This window comes from Propithecus coquereli, unplaced genomic scaffold (genome assembly GCF_000956105.1).
Source record: "Propithecus coquereli isolate 6110/MARCELLA unplaced genomic scaffold, Pcoq_1.0 Scaffold44, whole genome shotgun sequence".
NCBI classification, from domain to species: domain Eukaryota; kingdom Metazoa; phylum Chordata; class Mammalia; order Primates; family Indriidae; genus Propithecus; species Propithecus coquereli.
The window spans coordinates 7,712,458-7,739,468 of record NW_012150174.1 but is presented as its reverse complement, the minus strand read 5'-3'; the positions used below and the strand labels follow the sequence as shown (position 1 = coordinate 7,739,468).

The 27,011-nt window shown below is 50.4% G+C and overlaps 2 protein-coding genes across 5 annotated transcripts in view; one reads left to right on the top strand and one right to left on the bottom strand.

Moving 5' to 3' along the window:
- Nucleotides 1-2,926, top strand: part of USP47 (ubiquitin specific peptidase 47) — a 115,674-nt gene extending 112,748 nt beyond the window's left edge. For all 3 annotated transcript variants that reach the window (XM_012654407.1, XM_012654406.1, XM_012654405.1), the window contains 3 exons: nucleotides 885-932; nucleotides 1,024-1,154; nucleotides 1,989-2,926. In XM_012654407.1, the coding sequence (XP_012509861.1) occupies nucleotides 885-932; nucleotides 1,024-1,154; nucleotides 1,989-2,163 (354 nt within the window). In that variant the 3' untranslated portion in view covers nucleotides 2,164-2,926. The remainder of the gene's footprint in view (nucleotides 1-884; nucleotides 933-1,023; nucleotides 1,155-1,988) is intronic.
- A 7,027-nt stretch (nucleotides 2,927-9,953) lies between these two features.
- Nucleotides 9,954-27,011, bottom strand: part of DKK3 (dickkopf WNT signaling pathway inhibitor 3) — a 41,866-nt gene continuing 24,808 nt past the window's right edge. The window contains exons 5-8 of one of the 2 annotated variants that reach the window (XM_012654374.1): nucleotides 13,527-13,619; nucleotides 12,631-12,775; nucleotides 11,808-11,964; nucleotides 9,954-11,353 (exon numbers count right to left, since the gene is read on the bottom strand). In XM_012654374.1, coding sequence (XP_012509828.1) covers nucleotides 11,065-11,353; nucleotides 11,808-11,964; nucleotides 12,631-12,775; nucleotides 13,527-13,619 — 684 coding nt within the window. In that variant the 3' untranslated portion in view covers nucleotides 9,954-11,064. The remainder of the gene's footprint in view (nucleotides 11,354-11,807; nucleotides 11,965-12,630; nucleotides 12,776-13,526; nucleotides 13,620-27,011) is intronic. The other variant, XM_012654375.1, reaches the window with a different exon arrangement.

Genomic DNA, 27,011 nt, shown 5'->3' with positions numbered 1-27,011 from the left:
TAGCCAAAAAAGAGAATTTAAAAAACAACTCATAAACAAAGCTAAAACACAAGAAACTGGGCAGGAAATCATTTGAAACATTGATTATGCTTGGTGTCCATAATTTATAAGGAGCTACTACCTTAATAAGAAAAAAAAGTAACAATCTTATTTTTAAATAGGCAAAAAACAATAGGCAATTCATAGAAAAAGGAATACAAATTAAAACAAAAACACTATTTTTACTCTTAAATTGGTGAAGATTTAGAAAATCAAAAAATACCTGGAGTTGTCAAGGTTTGGGGGAAACAGTTAATATCACACACCTGTGATAAGTATATAAATTGATATTTTTTTCAGGGTTCAGTTTGGCATTGTTTATCAACATTTCAGATGTGCAGTTCAGCATCTAGGAATTTGATCTATAGAAGTATTTGCAGAAACGTGCAAGGATATCCATGGAGGTGTACATCATAGCATTATAACTGGGAAAAATTGAAAACAGTCTCAGTGTACATCAATAGGAGATGAAATGGTATATTGTTGAGATATTGAAGAGAATGAGGTTACTCTGTATCCTGTTCTTCTATATAGGCTGTATAAAATTATTATATAGAGATAGCTTATAAATAAAACTTACATGTTTTAGAAATATATGAATGCAGTTTGTATATGCATAGGAAAAAGTCTGGAAGGAATACACTAACTTCTTATTTGTTGGACATGGTATTTGCAGGGTGGCCAGAGGACAGAATTACACTTTCTGCATTTTCTTCTAATTTTTTATATCAGACATATATTTTTTAAAATCAAGCTATTTCTGTTTCTGGAGTAAAATAAATCTTCTGAGCAAGTTTATTTTTTTGAATGAACTCTAATAAAATGTTGTTTGTGTTTTTTTACAGCTTAGTGAAATCAGTGGGATTCCTTTGGAAGATATTGAATTTGCTAAGGTAAAGCCCTGAGAACGTTTGCATCTGTGTATTAGTGTATGATAAATGTGGCTAATGGCATGATTTATTCATTGATTCTTTTTCTTCTTAGGGTAGAGGAACTTTTCCCTGTGATATTTCTGTCCTCGATATTCATCAGGATTTGGACTGGAATCCTAAAGTTTCTACCCTGAATGTTTGGCCTCTTTATATCTGTGATGATGGTGCCGTCATATTTTATAGGTAACATTCACGATGTTTTTGTTGCTTTTACTGGTAAAACATTTTTGGTATGTATAAATACTTTATGTAAATGTGTTTACTATTATTATGATATAATAGAGGAGCATTAACCAATGGAAATACAATGAGATCCAGACATTATGATTTGAAGTTTTCTAGTAGCCACACTAAAAACAGTAAAAAGAAACAGGTGAAATTCATTTAAACAAATTTTTATATCCAGTACATCTAAAATATTATCATTACATATTAGCGATACAAAAAAAAATCATTTATGAAATATTTAACTTCTTTTTCTTGTACCAAGTCTTAGAAAAACATTGCATGTTATGTTTCCAGCACATCTCAGTGTGGACCAGGCGTATTTCATGTGCTAGTGGCTTTGGTGTTGGACAGCACAAATATAGAGGAAAAAGAATAGTCATTGGATCCTAAAAGATGTGGGTTCAAATATAGCTTTGTTATTTACCTAGGTCCTCATCTATAAAATGGCGACAATAATGTCTATCTTGCAGGATTTTATAAGAATTAGAGCTATTGCATTTAAAACAACTGGCACGATGCCTTTTATCAATAGATGTTCAATAGATTATAGCTATTATTACTACTACTAGTAACATGGAAATTATTCTATGTCATTTTTACAAGAGAACGATGTGTTAATATGATAAACACATTAGAAATATAGGGCATCCTAGTATATGAGATTATATAACTTCACCAGTGACAATCAGATTACATTATCTTGCTGAGGAGCATCATAGCATTCAAATGTAAATTAATAGAGGCAGATGGCTCTACTGGTCTGATGTTTCATTAATATTTTAAATATAGGGATAAAACAGAAGAATTAATGGAGTTGACAGATGAGCAAAGAAACGAACTGATGAAAAAAGAAAGTAGTCGACTCCAGAAGACTGGACATCGTGTAACATACTCACCTCGTAAAGAGAAAGCACTAAAAATATACCTGGATGGAGCACCAAATAAAGATCTGACTCAAGACTGACTCTGCTAGTGTAGCATTTTCCCTGGGGGAGTTTTGGTTTTAATTAGATGGTTCACTACTACGGGGTAGTGCCATTATGGCGGGACATGGTTGGGGTAACCCAGTGACACCAGCACTGATTGGACTGCCCTTCACCAATCAGAAGCTCAGTGCCCAGTGGGCCACTGTTTTGACTTGGAATCATGTTGTGCACTATAGTCAAATGTACTGTAAAGTGAAAAGGGATGTGCAAAGAAATAAAAAAACAAAAAGCAAAACCTGCTACTAGAAAAGGGGGAAGGGGAATGAGTAAACTTCTTTTATTGCGGACAAATGTGCACATAGCTGCTAGTAAAACTAGCTTTCAAACAGGATGCTCATAGCTTAATAATAAAAGCTGTGCAAAGGCCATGAATGAATGAATTTTCTGTTTATTTCACTGATACACACATTACCTCATTGACAATTCAGAAGTAAATGCAACATATGTTGACTCTTGGAAAGCAGCAAAAATAGGAGCTGAAGAAAGAAATTCTTAGAACCAGCCGTAACCCAGTAAAGAATTGTGAAATTGTCTTTTTATTTTGTTTCATTTTTTGCAAAGTATTAAGAACATTATTCTGGAACATCAGAAGTTTCCCTTAGACCACTTCCCGCAGGTGGCAGCTCAGATTGCTGCAGTATTGTAATTATAACTGATTGTACTTAAGTTGTGGATGTAGAGAATATGTTTCACTCGTTTATTCAGCATGTAAATAAAATTGATCCTGTTGAGTTATCATAATTGCAGTTCAACTATTTCCCATGATTATTCTTTTCACATATTCATTATGTACATTTGTGTACATTGAGAAGTATAACAACCTATGTAAATGTAATCCTTAGTGAGGTTCCTCAGTGCTGGGTCCCATAGGATTGTATTTGCTCTTGTTGATGAGGTTTTTCTGTTCAGCAGCTTCAAATTATTTTTCTCTTTATACATTTATTTTTGAAGATTTACTTCAATTTGAATCTTCTAGAATGCTTGTAAGTCCAATTTTAATTTTTAGAGTCAATTTGTAGTTACATGTAGTTTACCTTTGGGGAAACGTCTTAACATCTTACTGAATAAACTTGCTAGTAAGGTCAGGTCATGGTACAGACTGATGCAGTCAACATGATTTCATTGCAAAGTCTATTTAGAATCAGCAAGTTTTTGCTTTGCTAAATAAAAGTACTCAATGAACACAACTCTACATAAATTTTGAAATACCATCTAATTTATAAAAATCAATAAAAAGGTTTTGGTAAAACTTTTTCATGCCAGATGCTGTTTACAACAATGAACATGCCAATAAAACATTTGTTCATTCTGTTGTGTTATTTTAGTCATTAAACTTGTGGATGAAGAATGTGCGTAAAGAATAGATTTGGTCATCTTTAAATATAACGTTTTGTAACATGTATATTGAATATTTCTATGATAAAGGTATATTTACAGTAAATTCTCATAAGAGATGAAAAGATGTTAATATCTAACTTTGGGGGATCTTGTCAATATTTCAAAATCAGATTTTTACCCTTTTTTCCTTTTAAGAAAGATAAAATTAGAAAATAGTGTTAGCAGATGTTGACTCTGCGTTTGAATATATGTAATTATTGAGAATTCATAATGTCTTAAAAGTCTCTTGGATTCCACAAGGAAAAAAAGTCTTTTCTAAGGTATTTTTCTGGCTAATTTTTATTCCATGTAAACTGTAGCATTCAGCTAAATTTGATTGAAGTAATGTTGTGAGTTTGCATTAGTGGGATTGGTGATGTTCTGAGAAGAAAATTTGAACCATTTGTGATGAATTGTCTTTCAGATCACTTAGATTTTCTGATGTAAGAGGACAGCTATTTGGTTCTGATACAGGCCTGCTGACTTGGGATACAGGGAACATTAGGGTTTCTGCTTTCAAGGACTGACTTCCTATAGCAGAGAGGAGGCCGACTTGCAAACGAAATGGGCTTTGAAGCGTGTTTTGGTTTGTTTGGTTTGGTTTAGTATTCCTAGAGTAAATGGTAAAATTCTTCTCATACCTGCTCCTTAGTCTGTGCCTTTTGCTCTGTTTTTGTTTGTTTGTTTTGTGTTAACTGCTACATCTAATTGCAGGCATATTACAGATACCAAGAGTAGAGAAAATATATTTCATTATAGAGAAGAAAAAATAAAAGCTTCTTGCTTTTCAGTGCCTGATAGAGTGAAAACAAGGTTTCACTTTAATAATTTCAGTAAAGGCTAAGATGTATCAGCCTCCCCGAGCTTCAGAGAATCAAGTGAGCATCTATAGCCCAACACATTGAGTATGACAAATGGGGATCAAGTGCCCTGAGCCCAGGGGCAGTGGAGCCTGGTGATTGCCTATCTCCTGAGGCTGAGGCAGGCCACATGCAATAAATTGTGTCCCTGCTCCCCACAGGGCATGCAAAGGTTTTGAAGAGCTTTCATGTGGGACAGGAGGTTGTATCAATCACTCACACCCCATGAGAACCAAGTACCTGCATTCCTGAGGCAGGCGCTTAAGGCAAGGGGTGCATTCTGGCCAAAGAAACCAAAGCTGTGGTTTCAGGACCATGCCGTGCTCAACTGGTCTGTACAGAAATTTGCTAATTGAAAATCCACTTCTCAAACTAAGGACGTATATGTAAGGAAGAATAGTCACGATAGGTAAAAGTAGTGTGTGAAGGGGCCCTAGAATGTTGGTGATCTTTTTTGTAATGGAATCGAAAGTACTTTAAAATTCTGAGAAGATGGGGTGAACCTTTGCCTCAGTCAGAAAATAAACGAAATAAATAGCAGGCAGTTTCCAGGCCACAGTTGGGAAAGGTATTGTGGTCCATCTATAGTCCGAGAGAGCAGGAGAGAACTACAAACTTACCCTGTGGTCTGAGCTAAATGAGTGCACAGCATCATAGCATTGCAGTGTTGTTACTAAATCTGGAAGTGACCTGTGAATGTATGGAATACAATAAAATCCTTTATTCTGGTTCATTCGCTAGTATTTCCTTTTCAATTAGATACTGTAGTTCTCCCTCTGGATTTTGTTTTTTTGTTCAGCATCAAGGCCGTAACCAACTCTTGCACTTGAGACTTGGAAATTGTAGTCTAAAGTATAGTACGTGGAGTCTACGATCATGTGATTAGACAGTGTTAATTTTCAACACTTGGCTTCCAGAAACATCAAGAATAATGTTAAACAAAGTCAAGAACGCACTGAAGCACAGAGTACCATTTGGAAAGGAGTGCAGCCAGCAGTGGGGTCAACCTAGGAGGGCACAGAAGTGTCGGGAACAGTGCTCTGCCCCTTCCCAGTGACAGCGCCACCTCTTCACGGCCCTCACCAGCTCTTCTGCGCAAGAGAAGTTGATTGGTTAGAGTCTGAGGATTCACCAGGTCCTGGATTTTTAGTAGAGCTTATAACTTTGCCTTAAAGGTAGGGACCAAGCTCTGCTTCCTTCTGCTTTTTGTGCTCCCCACCTGCTGTCCCCCACACACCTCCAACAGAGAGCACACTGTTTTTAACCTCTTAAAATGCTTACGTGGCCCACTTAGAGAGTAATCAACTTAGCGAGAATAACTATGCCAAATGTGTTCTGTCAAATGCAGTTTCCTGCTGGGAAGTAGGCTCTCACCAAGTTCTTCTTGCAATCCTATAACTTTAAGTCACTTTGCATTATTAAGAAAATCTGATCTTAAAGTTTTAGTCATTCATTCCAATCTCCCCCCAACACACTGTGCCCACTAAATGTGCTGCCCCCTGCTGGGAACAGAAAGGAGGGTGTGTGTGGTTAGTCCTGTTCTGCACCAGCTCTACTGACTGCAAGAGGTAAGGAAGACAGAATAATGGCCAAAAAACATGAAAAAATGCTCAACATCTCTAATCATCAGGGAAATGCAAATCAAAACTACAATGAGATATCACTTATCTCCAGTGAGACTGGCCTTTATCAAAAAGTCCCAAAACAATAAATGTTGGCGTGGATGCAGAGAGATAGGAACACTCATACACTGCTGGTGGGACTGCAAACTAGTGCAACCTCTGTGGAAAGCAATATGGAGATACCTTAAAGAGATACAAGTAGAAGTACATTCGACCCAGCAATCCCATTACTGGGCATCTACCCAAAAGAACAAATGATACTGTATAAGAAAGACACCTGCACCCGAATGTTTATAGCAGCACAATTCACAATTGCAAAGATGTGGAAACAACCCAAGTGTCCATCAATACATGAGTGGATTAATAAAATGTGGTATATGTATACCATGGAGTACTATTCAGCACGTCTTGTATACTCCTGGATAGAGCTGGAACGCATTCTACTAAGTGAGGTATCCCAAGAATGGAAAGACAAGCACCACATGTACTCACCATGGAATTGATATTGACTGATCAACACATAAGTGCACGTATAAGACTAACATCTATTGGATGTTGGGCAGGGGGGAGGAGGGAGGAAGGGATGGGTATATGCATACACAAAGAGTGCAATGCGCACCACCCGAAGGATGGACATATTTGAAACTCGGACTTAGGGGGGAGGGGGGGCAAAGGCAACATACATAACCTAAACATCTGTACCCCTATAATATGCTGAAAAAAAAAAAAGGTAAGAAAGAGGGAGAAAGACATGCACTGACATGAGCAGCCTCTTGATGGGACAGGTGACTGTCCCCTTTCTGGTCACTGTTAATGCTTGTCTAGACTTGAAGGTAGATGCCCTGCAAGTTCTATCAGCAAAGGACTCAACTCCAAACAGCATTGGTGGTCCCTTAGGAAACTTGACTACATCTTTTGCCAACCTCCCGCTGGCAGGACATTCCTTTGAAGTGTGTACCACCATCCCCTGCTGTGCTGGTCCCCACCAAGTCTTAATTTCATCTTTTTTCATGGCCCTGTCTCTGGGGATGTGAGTGCTGTCAAAATCCATCTTCTTTGCCTCTCGGGAACCACTGGGGATGCAAAAGTGTGGTCCTTTCCCCTCTGCCAGGCTGCCCCAACTAGCAGAGCTTGTTTGATGCTCCTCCCTGTGGTAAACGGGTGTCAAGTTGGCATGTGCTGGACAGCCACGCCCCCTTGAGCTGTCAATAGCCCCCATGGAAATTTCATGAGTGTTTCTCTTAAAGTTCCCCTTATAGGTTTCAGCCAAGGGAATAAGTCTTATCTCCCCATTCTCATGGGAAGTCAGGGAAGGGAGAAATCTATTGTCCAAACACCGCGATCTTCCACATGGGGATTTCATACCTGCTCTCTAATCTTCGTGGAGGGCAATTGTAGTGCTGCTGCTGCTGGCCGGGCCGCTCAGCGAGCCTGCGTGCCGCCCAGCTCCACAGCTGCTGGCCCTGAGTTTAGAAGCACAGCCTGGCTGTCAAAAAGTGATCTCAGAATAACCAAGTTGCGTTTCTTGACTATCTGGAGGGGCTGCACAGACCACAGTAATACTTGATGCCCCTCATCTCACCCTGCCCTCTTTCCCTCGCACCTCGGCAAGTCTCTCACTTCTCTCTTCAACTCTGTCCTCTGCCCTGCCTCCCTTTCTCCCAGCCGTGACAGGCCAGCGAACCAGGCTGGTGGGGCTTTGTTCTTCAGGCTATTAGTCATCGTGTAAATAGCTCCTGTATCAGAAATGCTTTTGGCTTCAAATAACAGGCTAACAGCAGCTTTATCTATAACATCAGTGGTTTACTTAAAAAGGTGTCCAGAGATGGTGGAAAACCGGATGGATTTCCTCCTCAACATCAAGGATTCGGACTTGAACTCTCCTGTGGCAGGTCCACGTCCTAAACCCTGGGTCCGGTGAATATTTACCTTACATGGCAAAAGAGACTTTGCAGATATGATTTAAGGTTAAGGACCTTGACATGGGAAGATTATTCTGGATTGTCCAGATGAGCCCAATTTAATCACGAGTCCTTAGAAGTGGAGAACCTTTCCCAGCTGCAGAGAGCCAGAGAGCTGGCACTGATAGGGACGGAGCTGTTATGTGGGCCTTGAAGACGAAGGGAGCCATGAGCCAAGGACTGCAAGCAACCTCTAGGGGCTAAAGAAGGCAAGGAAATGGATTCGCCTCGAGCCCCCTGAGGAATGCAGGACATGGCTGCCCCGGAGCCCGATGCCGTGTCCTACGCACTGCACTCAGAGTCAGGAGGCAAGGGAAAGGGGTGAGGCCAGAGACTCTCTTCTCGTTTGCCACTTTCCTTTTGTCAGGTAAAAAAACCTTCCCAGGAACTCTGCCAGTTTGGCAGCTTTCCCCTTACATTTCCTCTGCCAGAACGAGGTCACGTGGCCATCCTGGCTGCTGGGGGGCTGGGAACAGGTGTTGAGTGGCTCAACTGACGGGGTCTGCCACGGCTTCTTGGCAGGAGCCCTGGATCTGGGGGAGAGCAGCGGTGACAGACTCAGGTACCACCTCCACCCAACCCGCCCAACATTCCATTTAGGACTGTGAGTGAAGGAGATACCCCGGCTACTCCAGAGGTGGACTTCAGCTAAGTATTTTGCAAAGCCTCTCATGTTCTTATGTTCTTATGGCGGTGACGACAAAGTAGAGGAGGATAACATACCTGCATTCGAGCTACATAAGGGGGGGACCTAGTTATATCTCATTCACTACAATGTTTTCAATCATTCTTTTTTTTTTTTACTTTTTTTTTTCCTTTTCCCAAAATTCATATGTCGAAATTCAATCATTCTTTGATGGACGAAATAATTTTCAGCCTCTTCAAACACTTCCTCAAGCTTGCCTTGCCTTCCAGCTGCTGCAAATTACTTGCAGTTTCCCCTATATGGCATCCCCCCCGCCTCCCGTGACCCAGAAAGCCCAGAAAACTAATTTTGTCTCAGTTTAGCTGTATCTCCATCCTTAGGCTGTGATGCCTTCAGGGTAGGACCCTGTCTGGGTCAACTTGGCACCCCCAGAGCGTATCACAGCACCTGGTTCCGTGCAGACTCTCAGTACTATCTGCTGAATAACAAGTAAAGCTGTAGAGTGGTCCTGATGGTTTTGACATTGACTAGAAAACAGCTCCCTATTTGATCTTAAAATAATCAGTGTTTTTTTTTACTAGCTGCTGGGCCTACTGTACTAGACCCTGTTTTTGTCTGACTCCCAGCTCTATCGCTTCATCTTTTTAGCCCCTCCATTTCTTCATCTGTTAAATGAAGAAAATACTCATGGAATTCAATGCAGAGTGAATGAGTTAATATAGGTAGGCTGCCTAATCTGGTGCCTGCCACCCAGTATATAGTAGCTTTGTTGTTGTAGTCTTTGAAGATGTTATCGTGCTAGAGCCCAGAACTGCATTTGGTTAAAGAAGGCTCCCAAGAAAAGGGTCACATATATTATTTTTGTTCTTTCAGAAGACAGTGAAGCATTTACACTCTTAAGACTACTTCCTGTCCAAAAATGGTTACGATATTTAAAATATTTTGATACTAAGAGGGATGTGATTCAGTTGTCTGGGAAATTTACTTCTGTGGAAGAAATCTCTTTGTTGTTGTTACAATACAGGTCATTTCTATTTTACTTTTTCTGGCTGAGAGGATTTTATATTTATTCAAAGTCAAAAGGAAAAAAGAAATCCAAGAACTACAGAAGAATACTTGAAGTGATTTATGCTTGATTTCTAAATACAACATTTATACATAATTTAAAACTCAAAGAAAGCATGCTAATACAATCATGTACAACTTTAAAATTTAATAACTCTGGATGAATACATGATGGAAACAATCCATGGCACCTGAAAATGTCATTTGTGGAATGGCATACAGTTCATTGTTCTCAGTTTGGATATTACAACCATATTTCATAGAGCCTGTCTTGTTTAATGTTCTCCGTGTAGTTAATAACGGTCTTCAGTTGCTGCTAAGTGATTTTGCAAATTTCATGTATAATCCTGGCCCTGCAGTTACCTAAGTGCTGCTTCTGCAAGTTAACTTATATCCTGTGCTCCAACCATGTACCTTCAAAGTTACTAATGCAACTGCGAAAGGGGGACAGTGTCCACACCATTTGTCTCCACTGGAATGACAGCCGCCCCACACCAGTGAGAACACCGCTGTTTCTAACAGTAGAAGTTTAATCTTAGAAGGATGTGGGAACTATTAATAGTTTGACCTTAATTCCAGATGTGCCTCAAAACAAGAGAAATCCCATTCTCCTCCATTTTTAGGGGGGTACTTTTGGTGGCACTGAGGCTAGGGTGAGGTGGTAGGGAGGACAGCATTGAGCTTGGAGTCACACCTGGGGGAAATGGGCTCTGGTCTTCACTTGCTGTGTGACTTGGGCAAGCAGCTTGCTGTCTCTGAGCCCCTGAGATCCCCGATGGACGAGGAGAACAATGGCCCCCTCCCCAGGCAAGAATGAATCGATGGTACATATGAAAACGCCCAGGCACAGAGGTAGGAGCTGAGTAAACTGCAGAACGTATGAATGCATGTAATGTGGAGCGAGCAGAACATTTCATCGGCAACAGCTGACGGCAGCCCATGGAAAGAATGGCGTGAAAAATTCATTTGTTGCATTTTTGCCAGGTTGATGTTAGCAAAGCAGGGCACTCTTCTCCACACTTGCCCAAACCCATCATGAGGAGACGCCACGTGCTTCCGTCCCCTGCTCTTAAACAATTCTCAAAGCGATGCAGGACAAAATGTGCCGTCTGCCACCCGGTCGGGGCAAAGCGGCCAGTGATCGGGACCAGGTCCAGCAGCCAGTCCTGCCCTCACCCCGCCCAAGCACCCGAGCCGTGACACCTGGAGAACAGTCTGGGGAGCTGGACAAACGCACAGCACCTCCTTTAGTCAAGCCAGAGGGAAAATTTACTGGGAAGAGGACGCAGACAAAATCCTGGTCAGTCCACACCTAGAGGGCACCCCTGGGGAAATAAATTAGCTACTTCTATTGCACATCTACCCGCGGCCCGGGTCCGGACCTAAATCTCTCCCCCTGCCAGCAGCTCGGTGGCGGCAGGCTCCCCGAGCGCCATCTCCTCGGCCAGGCTCCTCTCCAGGGTCTCCAGCTCCTGGCGCACCTCCTCCATGAAGCCGTCATCTCCGTACTCATCGGGGGCGTCCCTGGGCAGCAGGCTGTCCCCATCTTGGCCGTGGCTCCCGACAAAGGCCGGCATGCACACGTACACCAGGCTGTGGCTGGCAGAGACGGCAGAGCGCGCTGTGAACATGGCAGCCTGGGGCGCGCTGTGGCTTCGGCCGCTGTCCCTGCGGGCTCCTCACCTCCTCCTCTCACATCGCTTCCTGACAGCGTCTACCTCAGGCGAATGTGCGCCTCGGCCCCGAGCTGCAGGTCTGGCTTCTGTGGCCCCTACAGCAACACGATGCCCCCACCAGCCCCCGCCCATCTGGGCCCAGACAGGGGGCAGCCCACAGTGGGGCATGGCCACACGGGGAGTCCTGGGCCATCCGCTCCTGAAGCTTCACCGCACCTAGATGAGCTGCGACCTACAGAGCTGACGCTGACTGGACCCTCCACATGCATGACCCAAGGACTTTTCAAGTTAAACCAACCCTCAATGGAGTCTATAATATTAATACATCTCCCCCAGGCAAAGCTTGCTCCTGGGGCCCCACAGATGGCACCTCATCTGCCCTTGGCCCCAACAGGGAAGAAAGGGGAGCGCTCACCTGTGGGGCTGGCAGAGGAGGCCACTGGCACACGGGCATCGGTCCAAAGCTCCATCAGGCTCCAGTTCCCAGGTGATAAGGTCCAGGAGCCGGCTGGCGGGGTCGTGGCAGAGCTCACCCTCCACGGGCAGGGGTGTGCACACAGGGAACAGCAGGCCTGCAACCAGCCCAAAGTCACCCCTGTGTGCCAGCTCCAGGCAGGAGGGCACCAAGGGGAGGGAGCAGAGAACTGGGGTGTAGCCTCCCCCCTCCCACCCCAAGGTGTAGTTAAGTTTGAAGATGTGGAATGAGAAGAAACAGGAATGGCAGCCTCGGCACAGGAGCGAACGGCCCGGGAGAGCTGAAGCAGGGAGGACTGGCTGGCAGAGGTGGGCTTCTGCCGGGTTTTGAGGGCCAGGAAGTCTGGAGAAGTGAAGAGCGGAGCAAAGGCACTCAAGCCTGGGCACAGCCCCGACAAGCGCCTGGGGTGGGCTTGGTGGGGAAAGTTGGGGCCAGTGAGATTCCCAGATGGGCCGAGGCGCAGTGGAGAGGAAAGACATGTAAATTGGAGCTGGATGAGGCCTTGTGAGTCGGACAGAGGGGTCTGAACAAAGTGGGAGACAACAGGAGCTGCTGCAGGCCCCAAAGGAAGCAATGAAAAGCCACCCTTCAGGAAGGTTCCCGAGGCAGCAGCAGGATGGTGGGGCACGTGCTGCGTGGGTGCTGGGAGCTGCCCTGGAGGCAGGAGCCCACGCCCGTGTGGTTGGCATGGACATGGCCCAGGAGGCCCAGTCTGGTGGAGCTGGGGAAGGGCTTTTCCTGCACCCAAGGGGAGCCCACTCACCTCTCTGGAAGGCACAGCACAGCCCAGGCTGGCAGTCCCTCTGGTTGTCACAGATGGTCCCGTTGCTGCCTCTGCTGGCCATTTTGGTGCAGTGACCCCAGACGCACAGCTGGTCTGCACAGCACTCGCTGTCCCGGGTGCAGAGCTACAGCAGGGGGCAGAGATGAGAGCCCAGTGCTCAGGAACCCATCCCAGCCCAGCCTGAAGATGCTATAGGTGGGCTAGCCTGCAGCCCCCCATCATAGAGAGGAGACCAAGGCTGGGGGGCGTCTAGTGGAAGTCAAGAGGGCGGAGGTGGGAGTGTGGCTGGTGAGATGTGGGGGTCAGAATGCTGGAAAAAATGGCACTCGGGGGAAGTTATGTATCTGAGTCTTTCTATGCAGCTTAAGAAACAGCTGGGAGCCCATGTGGTTTTGTCCAACACATCTGTTGGGTGGAGAGAAACTCCTTTTCCCTGGCTTCATGTTTCTCAGTGAAACCTCCTTGAGGGAGACGCTCTGTCTGGCCTCTTCCTGCGCCCCCCTCCTGCCTGCTCTTATTGGGCACATTGGGAGAAAGCCCCAGGGGTGGGCTGCACTTTCCCTGCCTTGGGGACTGCTGTTTGTCTACCTGGATGGGTCGTCCCCAGGGAAGGGACAGGTGCAGGGTCTCCTCCCCCCCTCTACCCCTTCTCTGCCACCCACAAGGAAGACGCAGTGACCAGAGACCTAGGGGTGGGGTGAGCATGGCCTCAGGTCTGCAGATGGCTTCCTGCTCACTCCAGGAGTCTGCTCTCTGGGGATCCCTCCCCATCACTGCGGGAGGCCCAACTGAGACCCCTGGGGCCCCTGGCCTTCTGCCCCACCCAGGTCCCCATGACCCCGACGCTGTACCCGGGGGCCGCTGAGCATACTCACCGTCTGCTGGGCCCGGCAGGGCTGGCAGGTGTACTGGAAGCTGGCAAACTGGCAGTACTTGCCGGGCCCACAGTCCTCGTCAATGATGCACTCCTGGGGAGGGCGGGGGATGCAGTGCAGGGGTTCAGGGATGGTTCTGGGGGATGCAGAGCAGCAGCCAGCACCCTGGTAGGGCCAGGCCGTCTCCGCCCCTGGTCTTGACGGCCCGCTCAGGATCACCAGGAAAGTACTTGGACGTCAGTGGCCCCTGAGCACCCCGACGCCTGCAGGCCGGGCGGGCCTCCTCCACAGTGCGTGCGGCCCAGGGCCTCAGGACCCCACAACCAATTCGTGGCATCTGTGCGCGGCCCTTCCCCACCCACACCCGGGGCAGGAGCACAGGGACTCAGTCTTCAGTGTGAGCAGACGGAGTTAATAAAAAGTGCTAATGAGGGCCTGCCGCATGACTGCACAGGAAGGGCTGGAGGCCCCACAGGGCTCTGCTGACTGTGAAGACAGAAGGGGCTGTAGAGCCCACAGCCCTGCCCCACAGGGAGCCCCCCTCAGGGTCCTGGGTCTGGGGCCTGGCTGAGAGGCAAAGGCTGCTGCCAGCTCTGAAATGAGACGAGGGTGGCTGGAATGCGCCCTTGTGGCTGCCACCTGGACCAGGCTAGAGAGGAGGGGAGAGGGAGGGAAGAGACTCTGCCCACCCGAGGCCGAGTCGCAGAGCGGGAGACATGGCAGAGGGCATGTGGCCTGCAGGGTCACCGGTCACTGGTGGGGGCAGGGCTGCTTCCACTCTAGGCGCTGTCAGGCTCAGGCTGGGAAACGGCTGCTTTCAAGCAGGGAAAGGAGGGCAGGAGAGGAGGGGAAGCCATGACAAAGACAGCCATCAATCGCCCCCTTTGTGTGCCAGCACCACGCCAGACTTGGCGTCTGTGTCTCACTCGGTTGCTCCTCCCGGCAGGCAGCAGGTAGGAGCTGCCCTCTTTGTGCTGTCAGCCGGAAATGGCATCTCACAGAGGCCAAGGGGTTCCCCAAGAGAATGTGATAGCTCAGGGTAAAGGGACTCTCCAACCCTAGCCCTTGAGCCGAGGGGCTCAGGGCTTCTGGATGTGGCAGCCAGAGGTGAGAAAGAGGCCCCAGCAAACCTTCCAGAAGGGGAAGGACCTGCTTTCTCCCTCTGACCCAGGGCATCCACCATCCTGAAAGCAGGTGTGCAGCCCGACCCAAAAAAGCCTGGGTGGGCAGGCCTGGACCTCAGTGGCCAGCGCTGTCCCTGCCTCTGCTCTGTGAACTGAAGCCACAGGCCTGACAGTGTAGACAGGGAAGACTGAGAACAGGGTCCAACGAGGCCTAGGCTCAGAGCACCTGTGCGGGCTGGAAGCAGAGAGGCCCCAGCCAGGTGACCTACATTACCGGGAAGTAGCTGGCGTCCAGGTCTGGGTGTCCTCTGGCCAGCACTGGTGTTTGGTTCAGGGCAGCTGCAGGCTTGGCCTCTGCACAGCACGGTTGCACCCCCAGCCCTGGTGCCACCCCGTAACCTGGCACACCCCAGAGCATGGGTCGTGCTCTGCTCACCAAGTGGAGGACCCATTAGGAAGACCCTCAGTGCCATCAGACACCATCTTCCCACAGCCCCCTGGAGGACGATGGGAGGAGGCCAGGGCGAAGGCGTCCCTGCTTCCTGGTGTGTGAGTCATCGCCGGACACGGCGCTCTGTGCTCTACAGGGGCTTCAGAAGAGGCAAAGTCTGACTGCCAGAATAATTGAAAAGCACTTTAACTCTTTACTGTAATTTCTCAAAAAGTGTCAAAGGAGGTCCCATTGTCTGATACCCTAGGAAATAACCTAATGTTACTCTTCTACGCATCTCCCCAGAGCCCCACCCAGCTCAGCCTGGCGGCTGCCGGGTTCCCTCTCCCCACTCTGCCACTGCTCTGATCACCCACAGGTGCTGGTGGCTCACAGCCAGGACGCTCCCTCGCAAATGGAGCTGTGGAAGCTTTTGTTCCTGTTACTTTCTCAGCAACCCTCAAATGTCAGGTATGACACCATTGCTGTTTTTATGGATGAGAAAACCGAGGCTCTGAGTGGGGTGGACCGGCTGCCCGAGTGCAATGACGGGGCTGAGTCAGAACTGGAGCCCGTATGGCAAGAGAAGGCCGCCGGGCTGGAGCAAGTCACAAGGCGCTCCTTGTCTCAGCCCGCCACGCCCGCGACTGCGCAGCTCAGCCGGAAGCCTCCTGACATTTCTTCCAAAGCAGAATAGCGAGAAAATGGAGTGGGAGGGCTGGAATTCGGGAGGGAGGAAGGGCCGCTGGGCACAGAATCACAGGCAGCCCAGGAAGGCAGACACAAGGTCTGAACAGACAACTTAAAACCACAGAATTTCTTTGCCTACTCAGAAAAAGACATTCAATTTCACAAATGATCAAGAAAATGCAGCTTAAAAGAGCAGAATACCATTTGTTCACTTAGAATGGAAAAGGTTAAAAAGGTTGATCATCTCTGTGGCGGGCAGAGTAATGCCCCTCTAAAGATGCCCACATCCTATCCCCAGGCACCTGTGGGTAAGCCGTTACACAGCAAGGGGAGAAAGCAAGTCGCAGATGGAACTAAGCTTGCTAATCAGCTGACCTGAAGCAGGGAGAGTAGCTTGGCTTATCCAGGTGCGCCTTGTAAGCACGAGGGACTTTAAAAATGGAAAAGGGAGGAGAAGAGTCAGTCTCGAGTGAGGCCACGTGAGATGTGGTGGAGACTCCACTGGCCCTTGGCTTGGAGGACAGAAGGGGGCCTCGGGCCAAGGAACAGAATCTCGCCTAGAGCCTGCAGAAAGGAGCACAGCTCTGCCCACACTTTGATTTTAGCCCACCGAGCCTCATGTCAGACCTCTGACCTCCGGAACTGGGAGATGATAAATTTGTGTGGTTTTAATCCACTAAATTTGTGGTAATTTGTTACAGCATCAATAGGAAACTGATATAATATCCAATGTTGGTCTGAAGAAATGAGCATCACCAGATGCTTTGGGGTAACTAAAATTGAAGTTGGGTTTTTTGCAGGCAATTCACCAACATCTACCTGAGAGTTAAATGCATATGTTCTCTGACCCAGTCATTTCTGGGTGACTGTCCTCAGAAACACCTGTCCATATGTGCAAATATCTGAGTACAAGGATATTTAAGCCTACAGTGTTATATTAGTTGTAATCCAGAAATAACAGAAATGTCCAACAAGAGGGAACTGATTATTGTGCAGTCATTTCATGGGGAAATGCCTCCACGCAGACGTGCATAAGAACGAAGTCGTTCTTTGCATAGTGAGTCTACAAAACATCGGAAAGTCAGACAAACATGTTAGAACCGTATCGTCCCACTTTTGTAAAGCAGAATGATACCAAATAACATGCTTGTGCCCAGTACCATGCCTGGCACACTGTGGACACACAACAGATACGTGTTGAGTAGCTGAAACCACTTGCAGGTCCCTGTGGCTAACAAAATGCTCATCCTTAGCCACGATTTGGGAACCAAAGCAAAAAACATACACATTCCATTCATTTGGCTTCTCATTTCCCAAAAGTCCTCGTAGACTTGGAATTTTCACCATATACTTCCTCTTCCAGATCTTTAATTAAAAATATGAGCTAAGACCCATCCAGCATCAATCCCTGTGAGACCCTGCTGTTTACAATTCTCCATCAAGAAAAGTACTTGTTGAGCCTTAGGACGATCTTTCTTTCCCTAAACAGGCTCCCGCGCACGACAAAGCATTCCCTGCAAAGTTAAGTTTTTTCTAAGTATGGAAAAATTTTTTGGTGTGGAACTTTGCCAAAGACCTTTGAAGAATCTAAATACACTAAAGCTACCGGTTTCCTCTGCCGACATGTTTTTGATGGAGCTCTTTCCTCGACATCCCCTCGAGGAAGCGGGGGCCTTTGTTATAATAAAGCCCAGCAGCTCGCCAGGTGGGGACATGAAACCGTCATTCCCAGCAGACTCCAGACACGCTTTTTAAAAATTGCGATCGTACTAGAAACTTTGGGACTCCAAGGTGCACAAACTAAATCCTGGTTTTGCCACGTAAGAGTTGTGCGACTTGGGCTGTTGACTCAACCTTTATTAAAAACAATGATGACAGCAGGGAATGTTTCTCAGGGCTGTGGCATCGAGTTTGTGCACGGTGAGGGTGGCCACGGCAGCAGACAGCTTTGCACCTGCTCCCCCACCCACCCAGTGCCCCCTTCCCCCATGGCACACCCCTGCTGGGGGGACCAGCTTGTCAGCCGAGAGGCAAGTTTATGACAACTGGGGCCTGACGCTTCCACCAACAACTCTACATCTCTGTCCCTGTCAGCACTTCGGGACCGAACATCTAATCTTGACTTATCTACGTCCAGAGGGTGTCAAATAGCAAAGTCCTGGGGCAGAGTGGCCTCTTATACGAAGACTAGGCTTTCTGTACAGTACAGATGTTCATACAGGGTCACTCCTGAGGACCCCAATCAGTAGGAGCAGGTACCACCTTTCCTGGTGATGGGGACCTGCCTCCACCCTTAGCGAACTGAGTGGGTTGGTGCCCCAAGCACAGCCAGGCCCGGAACTCAGAAATCTAGGTTTCATTCTTTTCAATAATTCCAGTTGTTCTTACCTGTGCTCAAGGGTTATGTCCACATTTGGGCCAGTGTCTTAAAGGGGCCTCAGCACCCAACTGGGCCCCGATGGCTGAGGAGCTGAGATCTGAAGAGGCCAAGGAGAGGAAAGGAAGGCTCTGCTGCTTCCCCTTCTAAAAGGCTGTGGGGGCTCTGGGCTCAAGGTTGTGTTTTGTGAAGGAGCAAGTACCTCGCAGGGCCCTGGGACTGGAGAGGGACTCCTCCTACACCGAGGCAGGGTGCAGGCCTCACCCAGCGCCGCACAGCACGAGGCAACGCCTGGCAGAGCACCTGCCTTCAGGGGCAGCAACCCATCACACCTGGACACAGAGGCCAGGCATGGCAGGGCCGCTGGTGCCATCACCAGGCACAAGTTCCCTCAATGGGGTTCTTATCCCCACTTCACAGTCGTAGAAACTGACTTAAGGTGAGAAATCGGCCGTAGTCACCTGGCTTGACTGAAGCGGAGTCGGGCTCTTCCCTAAAGACAGGCTGTTCCCATTTCCTCCTGGGGAGGTCGTCCTTTTCTCCCCTTTCCCTCAGTCACAGCTTAGCAGAGCCTGCCTGGGACAGGGCCCTGGGCCCCACAAGTCCCCAGAGGCGGAGGCAGGAACTCATGGCCAAGACCACACCCCCGGGTGTCTGGGCCTAAATGTCGCTATGGCTGGACGACAAAAGCCAGCTGCATGGGCTCCAGCGCTCCCTTCCAGGCCGGCCACTCCTGCCTGTCCCCACTCCTCCCTCCCATCCTGCGGGGTGCAGGGGGTGGTTTGGGGGATCTGACAAGCCGCCCAGAAGCTGGCCAGGGCCATTCAGGGATCCGTCTTTGTCTGCCTGGGGAGGGAGCTATATTTAGAAAGTTCAGAAAGCTGGCAGGCGGGATGCTGATGGGGACACGCATAGGTCTGGCGGGGCTGTGGGGCTGGAAACTGCCCCAGTCTTTCTACAATAATGTGAAATAGTGGAAAATGGCAAAGGAGCTGTCTGAGTCTTTGATTTTCCAGTTCAGAGTTTATAAAAGGAGAGAGGCTCTGAGGATGTAGAGGCCAAAACTCGGAGAGGGGCGGGAACAACGAGCCACTGGCGTCTTTCAGAGGCGTGTGTGTGTGGGGCCGGTGGGCGCACCGCTTCTCTGGGCCCCTCTGCCACCGCACCTCCTTCCTCCTGTGGGCTGGGCACTGGGCTCTTCCACGCTCCTCAGGAGTCCTGCATGTCCTTGTTCTCGGGAGACCCAGAGGAGGAGGCTGCATGGGCTTTCTGCATGCTCCTCTCAAGCCCACGGCTCTGGACAGTGCATCTTCAGGGCGAGAAGTGAGGGCCAGTGCACGTGGAATGGCGGCCCGGGGACCTGCGCCCACCAGAACTCGCCTGCCCTCGGAGCTCTGCATGCTGCAGCTGGAGAAGGACAGGGCGCCTACTGTTGGCCCGTGCGTGCTTCCAGCTTTCATGGCCCTTTCTGCTTCTCCCAGCCATCCTGTGAGGGTCGTTCGTGGTCTTAGGCCATTTCGTGCTGCTAGCATAGGACGCCTGAGACCCAGTGATTTACGATGAGCAGAGGTGCTGGCTCACAGTTCTGGGGGCTGGGAAGCCCAATATCAGGTGGCACCTGGTGAGGGACTTCTTAGTCTGTCATCCATCGGCAGGAGGAGGAAGGGGAGCAAGAGGACAAGAAGAAACAGGGCCAAACTCGCCCTGTACAATGGACCCACTGCAATAAAGCCACCGATCGCTTGCTTTTCCCACCGTACTCTGTTGCCTCCAAATGCCCTGTTAGGGATTTGTGTCCCCCCACCCCAAATTCATATGTTGAAGTCCTAACCCCCAGCACCTCAGAATGTGACCTTATGTGGAGAGAGGGTCACTGCAGATGCAATTAGTTCAGCTGAGTCATCAGGGTGACCCTGACCCAGTATGACTGCTGTCCTGGTATAAAAGGGAAACGTGGACACGGAGGGAAGGCCACGTGGAGAGACGCAGAGAGAAGATGCCACCTACAAGCCAAGGAGGAGGCCTGGAACGCACCTGCCCTGACGGCCCTCAGAAGGAAGCAAGCCTGCGGACACCTGACTTTGGACTTCCAGCCTGCAGAGCTGTGGGACAAATTCCTAAGTCACCCTGTTTGTGGTACTTGTTACAGCAGCCCTGAGAAACGAATGAGCATCCCTCCCCATCAAATGTGCCACCGAGCTCCTCTGTCCTGGATCTGCCACACACAGCTTGTTCCTGAGCCTTCAGCATCTCCCTGCTGGAAGGTGGCAGGTGGTGGCCCATAGGGAGGCCCCAGTGCATTCTGAAGGTGGTTGAACCACAGGGACCAGAGCAGGGTTTCCTGGCTGAGCCCGTGGTCATCGAGGGAGTCCCAGGCTCTGGCATCCAGCCCTGCACGTGCTCCAGTCCCTGGGGGTTTGGGTGGGGCATGTTGTCTGTGGGTGACCATTTCCTGGCCCAGGGGCCGGGGTGGTAGTGCCAGGCCCAGGATGAGCTGATGGTACAATCTTTGAGATAAACAAATGTCCCCTCCTGGACCCAGTATGGAAGACAGCTCCGCCCAGGCACTGTCCTGAGCAGGGTCGGTTCTGCACCGAAGCGCCAGCTGGGGGATGAAGTAACCACGGTGCCTCTGCAAGAGGGCAGCGTCCGCAAGGCTGGCCCTCGGCACGGTGACTGGAGGTTAGGAACAGCGCCCTCAGGGAGGGCGGCAGGCAGCCACCCGTTTATTCTGTGGAATTTCCAAGTCAGGTTTTCCCCATTCCTGGGAGTCCTTTTTTGATCTTAAAACCAGGCCGATCAGAGGAGCCAGTAGAACACACATTGTCTGGAGCACAGCAGGGCGCCTCGGCCTTTCCTGGATGCCGCACTGGAAACTTCCAGCCTGCTCGGCATGGCGGAGGCCCAGACCTCACCGAGGGGTTCTGGCCTGACCCACGCTGCAGAGACTGCCCCGTGGAAAGATCCAGGCGGGAGCCAGCTATTATTATCCTGAAGTGCAAGTGCCTGCAAAAGCCTGGGCCACCGGGGGCTGCCCTAGCCAATGCTTCTTTCTTCCCCAAGTCACGCACACAGCCCAGGAAAGAGGAAAACGCACTCTCTGGCTGGGCTGGGCACCAAGACATGGAGAATGCCTGCCCCTAACCCTTCAGTGCCTGTTGCGCCTGGATCACTCGAGAAACCGTCCTGGAGTTCTTTCTCTCCTTCTCTCCCATATACACAGCGCCCAGAGCCAGGGCTCCTCTGGGGGCCTCCTCTCTCCATCAGCCCCTGGAAAAATTTGTTCCCTCCTCCAGGGATCTTGTCCTGCTGCCAGGCCACAGAGAGCCAGCCCCACTCACAGAACTTCCCAACACATTCTTTCAGCCTGAGTGCCGTTTCCTCTGGAGAACTTAAACCCTCATTTAATTCCAAAGGAAACTCCATGTTTCCAAGTCAACTGAGCGCCTGTCACCCAGCCTGGGTTAGAATCAGTGGAGAAAGCCCTCTCTACCCATCAGTGCTTTTCCGGGGTCTTTGGGTCTGCACAGCCCCCACCCCCATTCCAAAGGCACGTGGAATTCCCTGGGCCTGGCCTGTGTCTGTCCTTCCCCAGACACACCTAGTACACGGTTAGCGCTCCATATGCAGAATATGGGGACTTCAGGCCCCCAAGCGTCAGCAATGTCACAGCGCCCCACCCCGCAGTGCTCCCGGGTCTCCCAGCACACGGAAGGACCCAGTCCTGCCCTGCCTCGACGTCTCTGTGTTCTCAGCTGCATGGGACCCCTTAGTTTGGAGGCCTTCAAGTAAGATTGCTAGATTTAGCGAATAAAATCACAGGACACCCAGTGAAGTTTGAACTTCAGATAAACAATGAATAATATTTTAGTATAGTATGCTCCGATTATTGCATGGGACAGACTGATACTAAAAATTATCTTAGTGTTATTCAGGGAGCCTTGTATATTATCTGCCAACCTGCTCCACAGGGCATAATTGAACAGGTGTGTGCCTTGGGCAGGGCAGGAGGAGGGGAGGGCCAGTGGCCACAGGAAGAGGGACGTCCAGGAAGGTAAGCCAGCAAGGGCATCAGGGAGCCCTGACCTTGGCCCTCAGTGTTCGGGGGAGGAGGCCAGGAGGTGCTGCCCACCCTCTGCCGCCCCAGATCCGGCCTGTCTACAGGGGCTCTGTGTGCAGCTGCCGCTTCTGCACGAGGAGAAAAGGCCCCTGCATTCTGTATGAGGACAGTGATTGTAACGCGATGGTCAGAGTCACAGCAGCCAGCATTTGTATTATGTTTCCTATATGCCAGCGCTGGCCCACGTCCTAAGCGTTCATTCAGGTAATCTTCAAAACGATCCACTGAGGAAGGACTGCGGTTATTCCTTTCTATTTGACAAATGAGGAAACTGAGGCACAGAGAGTCTAAGGAACTTGCCAAAGTCACACAGCCCCTGAGTGGTGGAGCTGGGATGTGAACCCAGACAGCAAATGGGGGTCAGGATTCAGGAAAATGCCCCTGGCTGAGTGTCCCATGCGTGGTAAAAAGAGCAGCTGCAGGAGTTGGGGGCAGACTCCCCGATACAGCAAAAGGTGCAAATCATAAGAGTGAGAACCCCCGACGTCTCCCTGGCAGCTCGTCTTCTCCCATCCACTTAGGGCTGCGGCTTGTGCTCCCTACCCTCAAGGAGCCCCAACCGCACTCCCCGTGTGTCAGGGACGTGGGGGCTGGGCCGGGCAGTGCCTTGGCCAGAGCAGCCCCTCGCAGCTGTTGCCGTTTCTGAGGTTTGAGACCCATAGGCCTTCTGGTTGCTCCAGCCTGGCCCACAGTGCCTGGGTGCAGTACCGGGCAGCCACGGCCATGTGACTCCAGGAGAAATGCTTCCGGTGACTGGCCCAGAGCCAGGTTCTCGCCAGGTTCCCAGGAACTGAATCCGGACCTGGATCCCAGGAGAAGAGGCTGAGTGGCAGAGAGAAACGGAGCTGGCTTCACTCCTTTCCGACTCCCCTCCTGAGAGAGCTGTTTCTGCCCAGCGCCTGCTAGGGCAGCGAGGTCGGCGGGGAGGTGCTTTGGTGGTTTGGGGCTCACTCTCACGGAGTTTCCTCCCAGGTAGGGAAGGGGGTCCCCACCTCTGCCTCATGGCCATCATTCTCAGCACAGTGTGGCAGCCAAGAGTCCCCAGCCCAGCCTGTCTCCCTCTCCCCAGACTCCCCTGCCCAGCCCGTTATCTGCCTAGAACCCAAACCTGATTACGCATGTCCCTGACCATAATTGCTCTGAAAGCTGCTCAGGGGCCTCGAGAAGGCTGAGGGTTGGAATAACTCAATCAACACATAATGGGAGGAGACAGCCCTCCTTCCAGGCCCTGGGAATGTCAGCCTGCCTGTGTGATTCTGGCGGAATAAAACAATGTGACAAGCTGGGAGTGAGTGACGGGGTAGGGGCCTGGAGGTCAGGCACCGGGGAGCGCCTGGAACCCACGGCACGGCCCTCGGTAATCTTGACCTCTCTTGGCTTTAATCCTCACCCACCAGCAACCTTCAGACAACCAACCTTGCCCCTCCAGGACACAGACACCAGACAGCGGGTGTCCTGGATGATGTCCCAACACTCCTGCCACCGGAAAGAGATGCTCCTCCCCAAATTAATAACCTGGCCTTTTGGTTTATACATTAGTGAAGTCTGAATTTAGTTAGCGAGAGGGCTGAGAATGTCCAGTTTCTGGATCTGTAGGGTCAAGGGTCCTGAACTCTAGCAAATTCTCCAAGATTGTGAGTCCCACAAGACTATACCCTGAGGATATTCTACCTTGCAAATGACTGTCTCTACCTTCCCCCTCAACCATGACCTGGAGTCCACACTCTGCACGGCACACGGGGTTCTTAAGGGTCAGTTCCCAACCTGCTTTCCAGCCTGGTTTTTCTCACCTCCCCAGGACCCAAATTTTGGTCCATGCTTCTAGAATGCCCTTACTTCTCTGGGTCTGTGGAATTCATCTTTAAGGAGCAGCACAAACGTCTCCTCCCCAGTGAAGCCTTCCCTGACTCTCCCCACGGGGCAGTGACCGCCTCTCTGCGTGCTGCTCTCCCAGCCCTGGTATCCAGCCCAGCTGATGGAGAGAGCAATGTTTGGGCTCAAAGCATCAACAGGTGTTTATAAGGTTCACCAGGACTCATGCTGGGAATGCCAAGATTCAGGTTGGGAGGGTGGTGGGTGTCCACTATTGGCTTTTCTCCCTGAGGGGAGGCCCCGTCCAGCAGCAGTCAAGGTGACCCGTGGCTGGTTGGTCACTGGTGTTTCCAGATGACCCAAGGCGGGACATGCCCTCAGACCTTCACTTCAATCACTGGCCTCTTCTCCACCCACAGCACTTACAACACCTGTGGACCCAGGGACCGTTTCTAGAAACAGGAAAGAGGAGGGGATTGGAAGTCAGCGTACCCACCGCTCAACCATCCATCCACACCCCAGGAGGGCGTTTGGGCTCTAGTGACTCACTTCTAACGAATTGAGTGTGGAGAAAGTAACGCTGTAGGACTTCGAGCCTAGGACATAAGAGGTAATATAGCTTCCATTTCGTTCTTTCCATCGTCAGATGCTTGCCCTCAGAACCGAGCCACCATGCCATGAGGAAGTCCAGGCTCCATGGGGAGGCCGGCAGCACCGGCTAAGGCTCCAGGCAACAGCTGGGAGCATGATGAAAAGAGCCTCTCGATGGCTCCAGCCTTGGCCACTGAGTCACCCCCCTGTCATCAAGTCTGAGGTCTCAGACCTTTTGGAGCAGAGACAAACCATCTCAATGTTATCTTGTCCAAATTCCTAACCCAAGGAATCCAGGAGCATAATAAATGCTTGTTTTACACCAAATTTTGGGGTAACCGATAACTAGAACCCAGTGCATCCAAACTTGCCTCTGCCTTGCCAACCTTCCTGCTCTGCAGGAAGGTGGTGAAGGTGGTGACTTCAGGGCTCAGCAGGTATTGCCAGTGCCTGCGGGGTGGGGGGTTGCTCCCCTGCAGGTGGGCGAACTAGGAGCACAAGAGCAGGCAGTCGTCTAGAGGGAGGAGGCTGTCTCCACGCCACTCTGCTTGCTTACTTCATAGCTCTGTGGCTGATTTCACGAACATTTTCATCCCCACTTGGACCCTGTCTGGCCTTGGCTAGGCTGGGGCCTCCCCAGCTTTCTTAGCTGTTCTCCAGGCCAAACAAGTTTGTGCTACTTTCCTTGGCCAGGCTACTCCCCTCAGTGTTCGAGGGTCTGGCAGAGCTGGCATCCTATGAACCTGAGTGATTTTTCATATGACACCAATCCTTGCTGATGTCCCAGTCCCCGGGTCAGCTGCTGGGGCTGCTCCCTGGGATCCTGGGTGGGCTAAGCAGAGGAGACCACCCCCCAATCCCAGCCTTGACCCTGTGATGCTGCAAGTCCAAGGTGAGGGCCTTTATGCTTTAGCTCTTTAAAATAAACGTTCTGGGCAATGAACGGTGGACATCAGAAGTCATCATGGGAGTGACGTGGGTCCTCCAGGGTGGTCTGAGGAGTCACGAGTGCTCCCTGACCATGATGTGTCGGGGGCATGGTGACAGCCCTCCCCGCCCAGAAGGAAACACAGGAGGAGACACGTCTGGGGGACTGACAGGCCCTCGTAGGGGAGTCGATGGACCCTCCTAGGAGAGAACGGTCTGGGCTGCCACACTCCAGGAAGCCACAGCAGGGACGTTTCCCACGAGCCGCCACGTGGCAGAGGTCTGAAGGGCTGCACCTGCTCCACTCTCTGGACTCTCACCACGCGCTCAGTCACCTGCAGCGAATCTCCATCCCCTTCCTCCTCCTTTTCCAGTTTAGGGTGAAAGCGGCTGTGTGGCTGACATCCTCGCCTCTAGTCCCACAGGCCTCAGCTGCTTCTGTGACACACCCAGAGTGGAGGGCCCTGCAGTGCTAGCATCTGCCCCAGATATTGTCCAGCCCCGGAGGGCAGGAGAGCTACGGCCACAGCAGCGGGGTCCTTTACACCTCCATGGACGAGGGGACACCCGGGCCAGGCCTCGGGCACAAGTCAGGCAATGTCCCAACAGGACTACAGTGTGTGGGGTCCAGGCAGGGCCTCCTGGGGTGGCCACGGCTTGTGTCCCCTCCCTCAGAAAACACCTTCCACAGGCCCCAGTGAAATCACCTTGCCCTCGCGCACAGCAGCGAACGGGCCCAGGTTCCGGCGCAGTCACATGGTTCACCTGCACCGGGCTCAGTGGGCACCGTTCACGTGACTGGTTGTGCGATTCCTGGCGGGGGCTGAAGATGAGGACTAGGGCAAGCCCCGGGGACAGGGTGGAAGCAGCTGCGCATGCGTCTCAGTAACTACAACAGCTGAGCAGGGTCTGAGGGCCCTCGCTGCTCGGCCTCATTTCGGCTGCAGCCTTGGGGGTGACGGAGCTTCTCTGTGTTTACTCAGTCGGTTTCTTGTTTACTCTGCTTGTACGCGTCAGTGAGCTGACTCGGCCTGACCCCGGCTCTTACGACTGGTTTTCCTTTGCCCTGGGAAGGAAGTCATAAATGTGCCATGTCCCTCCCGACTCTGAGCGCTGGGAGATGGTGCTCAGACAGTACCTAGTTCCTCAGGGACAGCACTTCTGAGACTCAGTCCCTAGGCTTGTGGACTCGATCATCTTTCTTCTTTGTCCATCCCAAAGGCTTGAGGCTGGAGCCTTCCGTAGGGCAGGTGACATCTTCTCTAAGGAAGAACAAGGTTCCAGGGGCGGGGGGATGTGATCCCTCCCGACACATCAGACATCTCCCCCGGATGTCATGTCTGTGTCCTCGGGCTGAGCTGTGGGGAGACAGACCGCAGCGGGGGAAGGGAACCAGAGGACATGTCACCAAGCA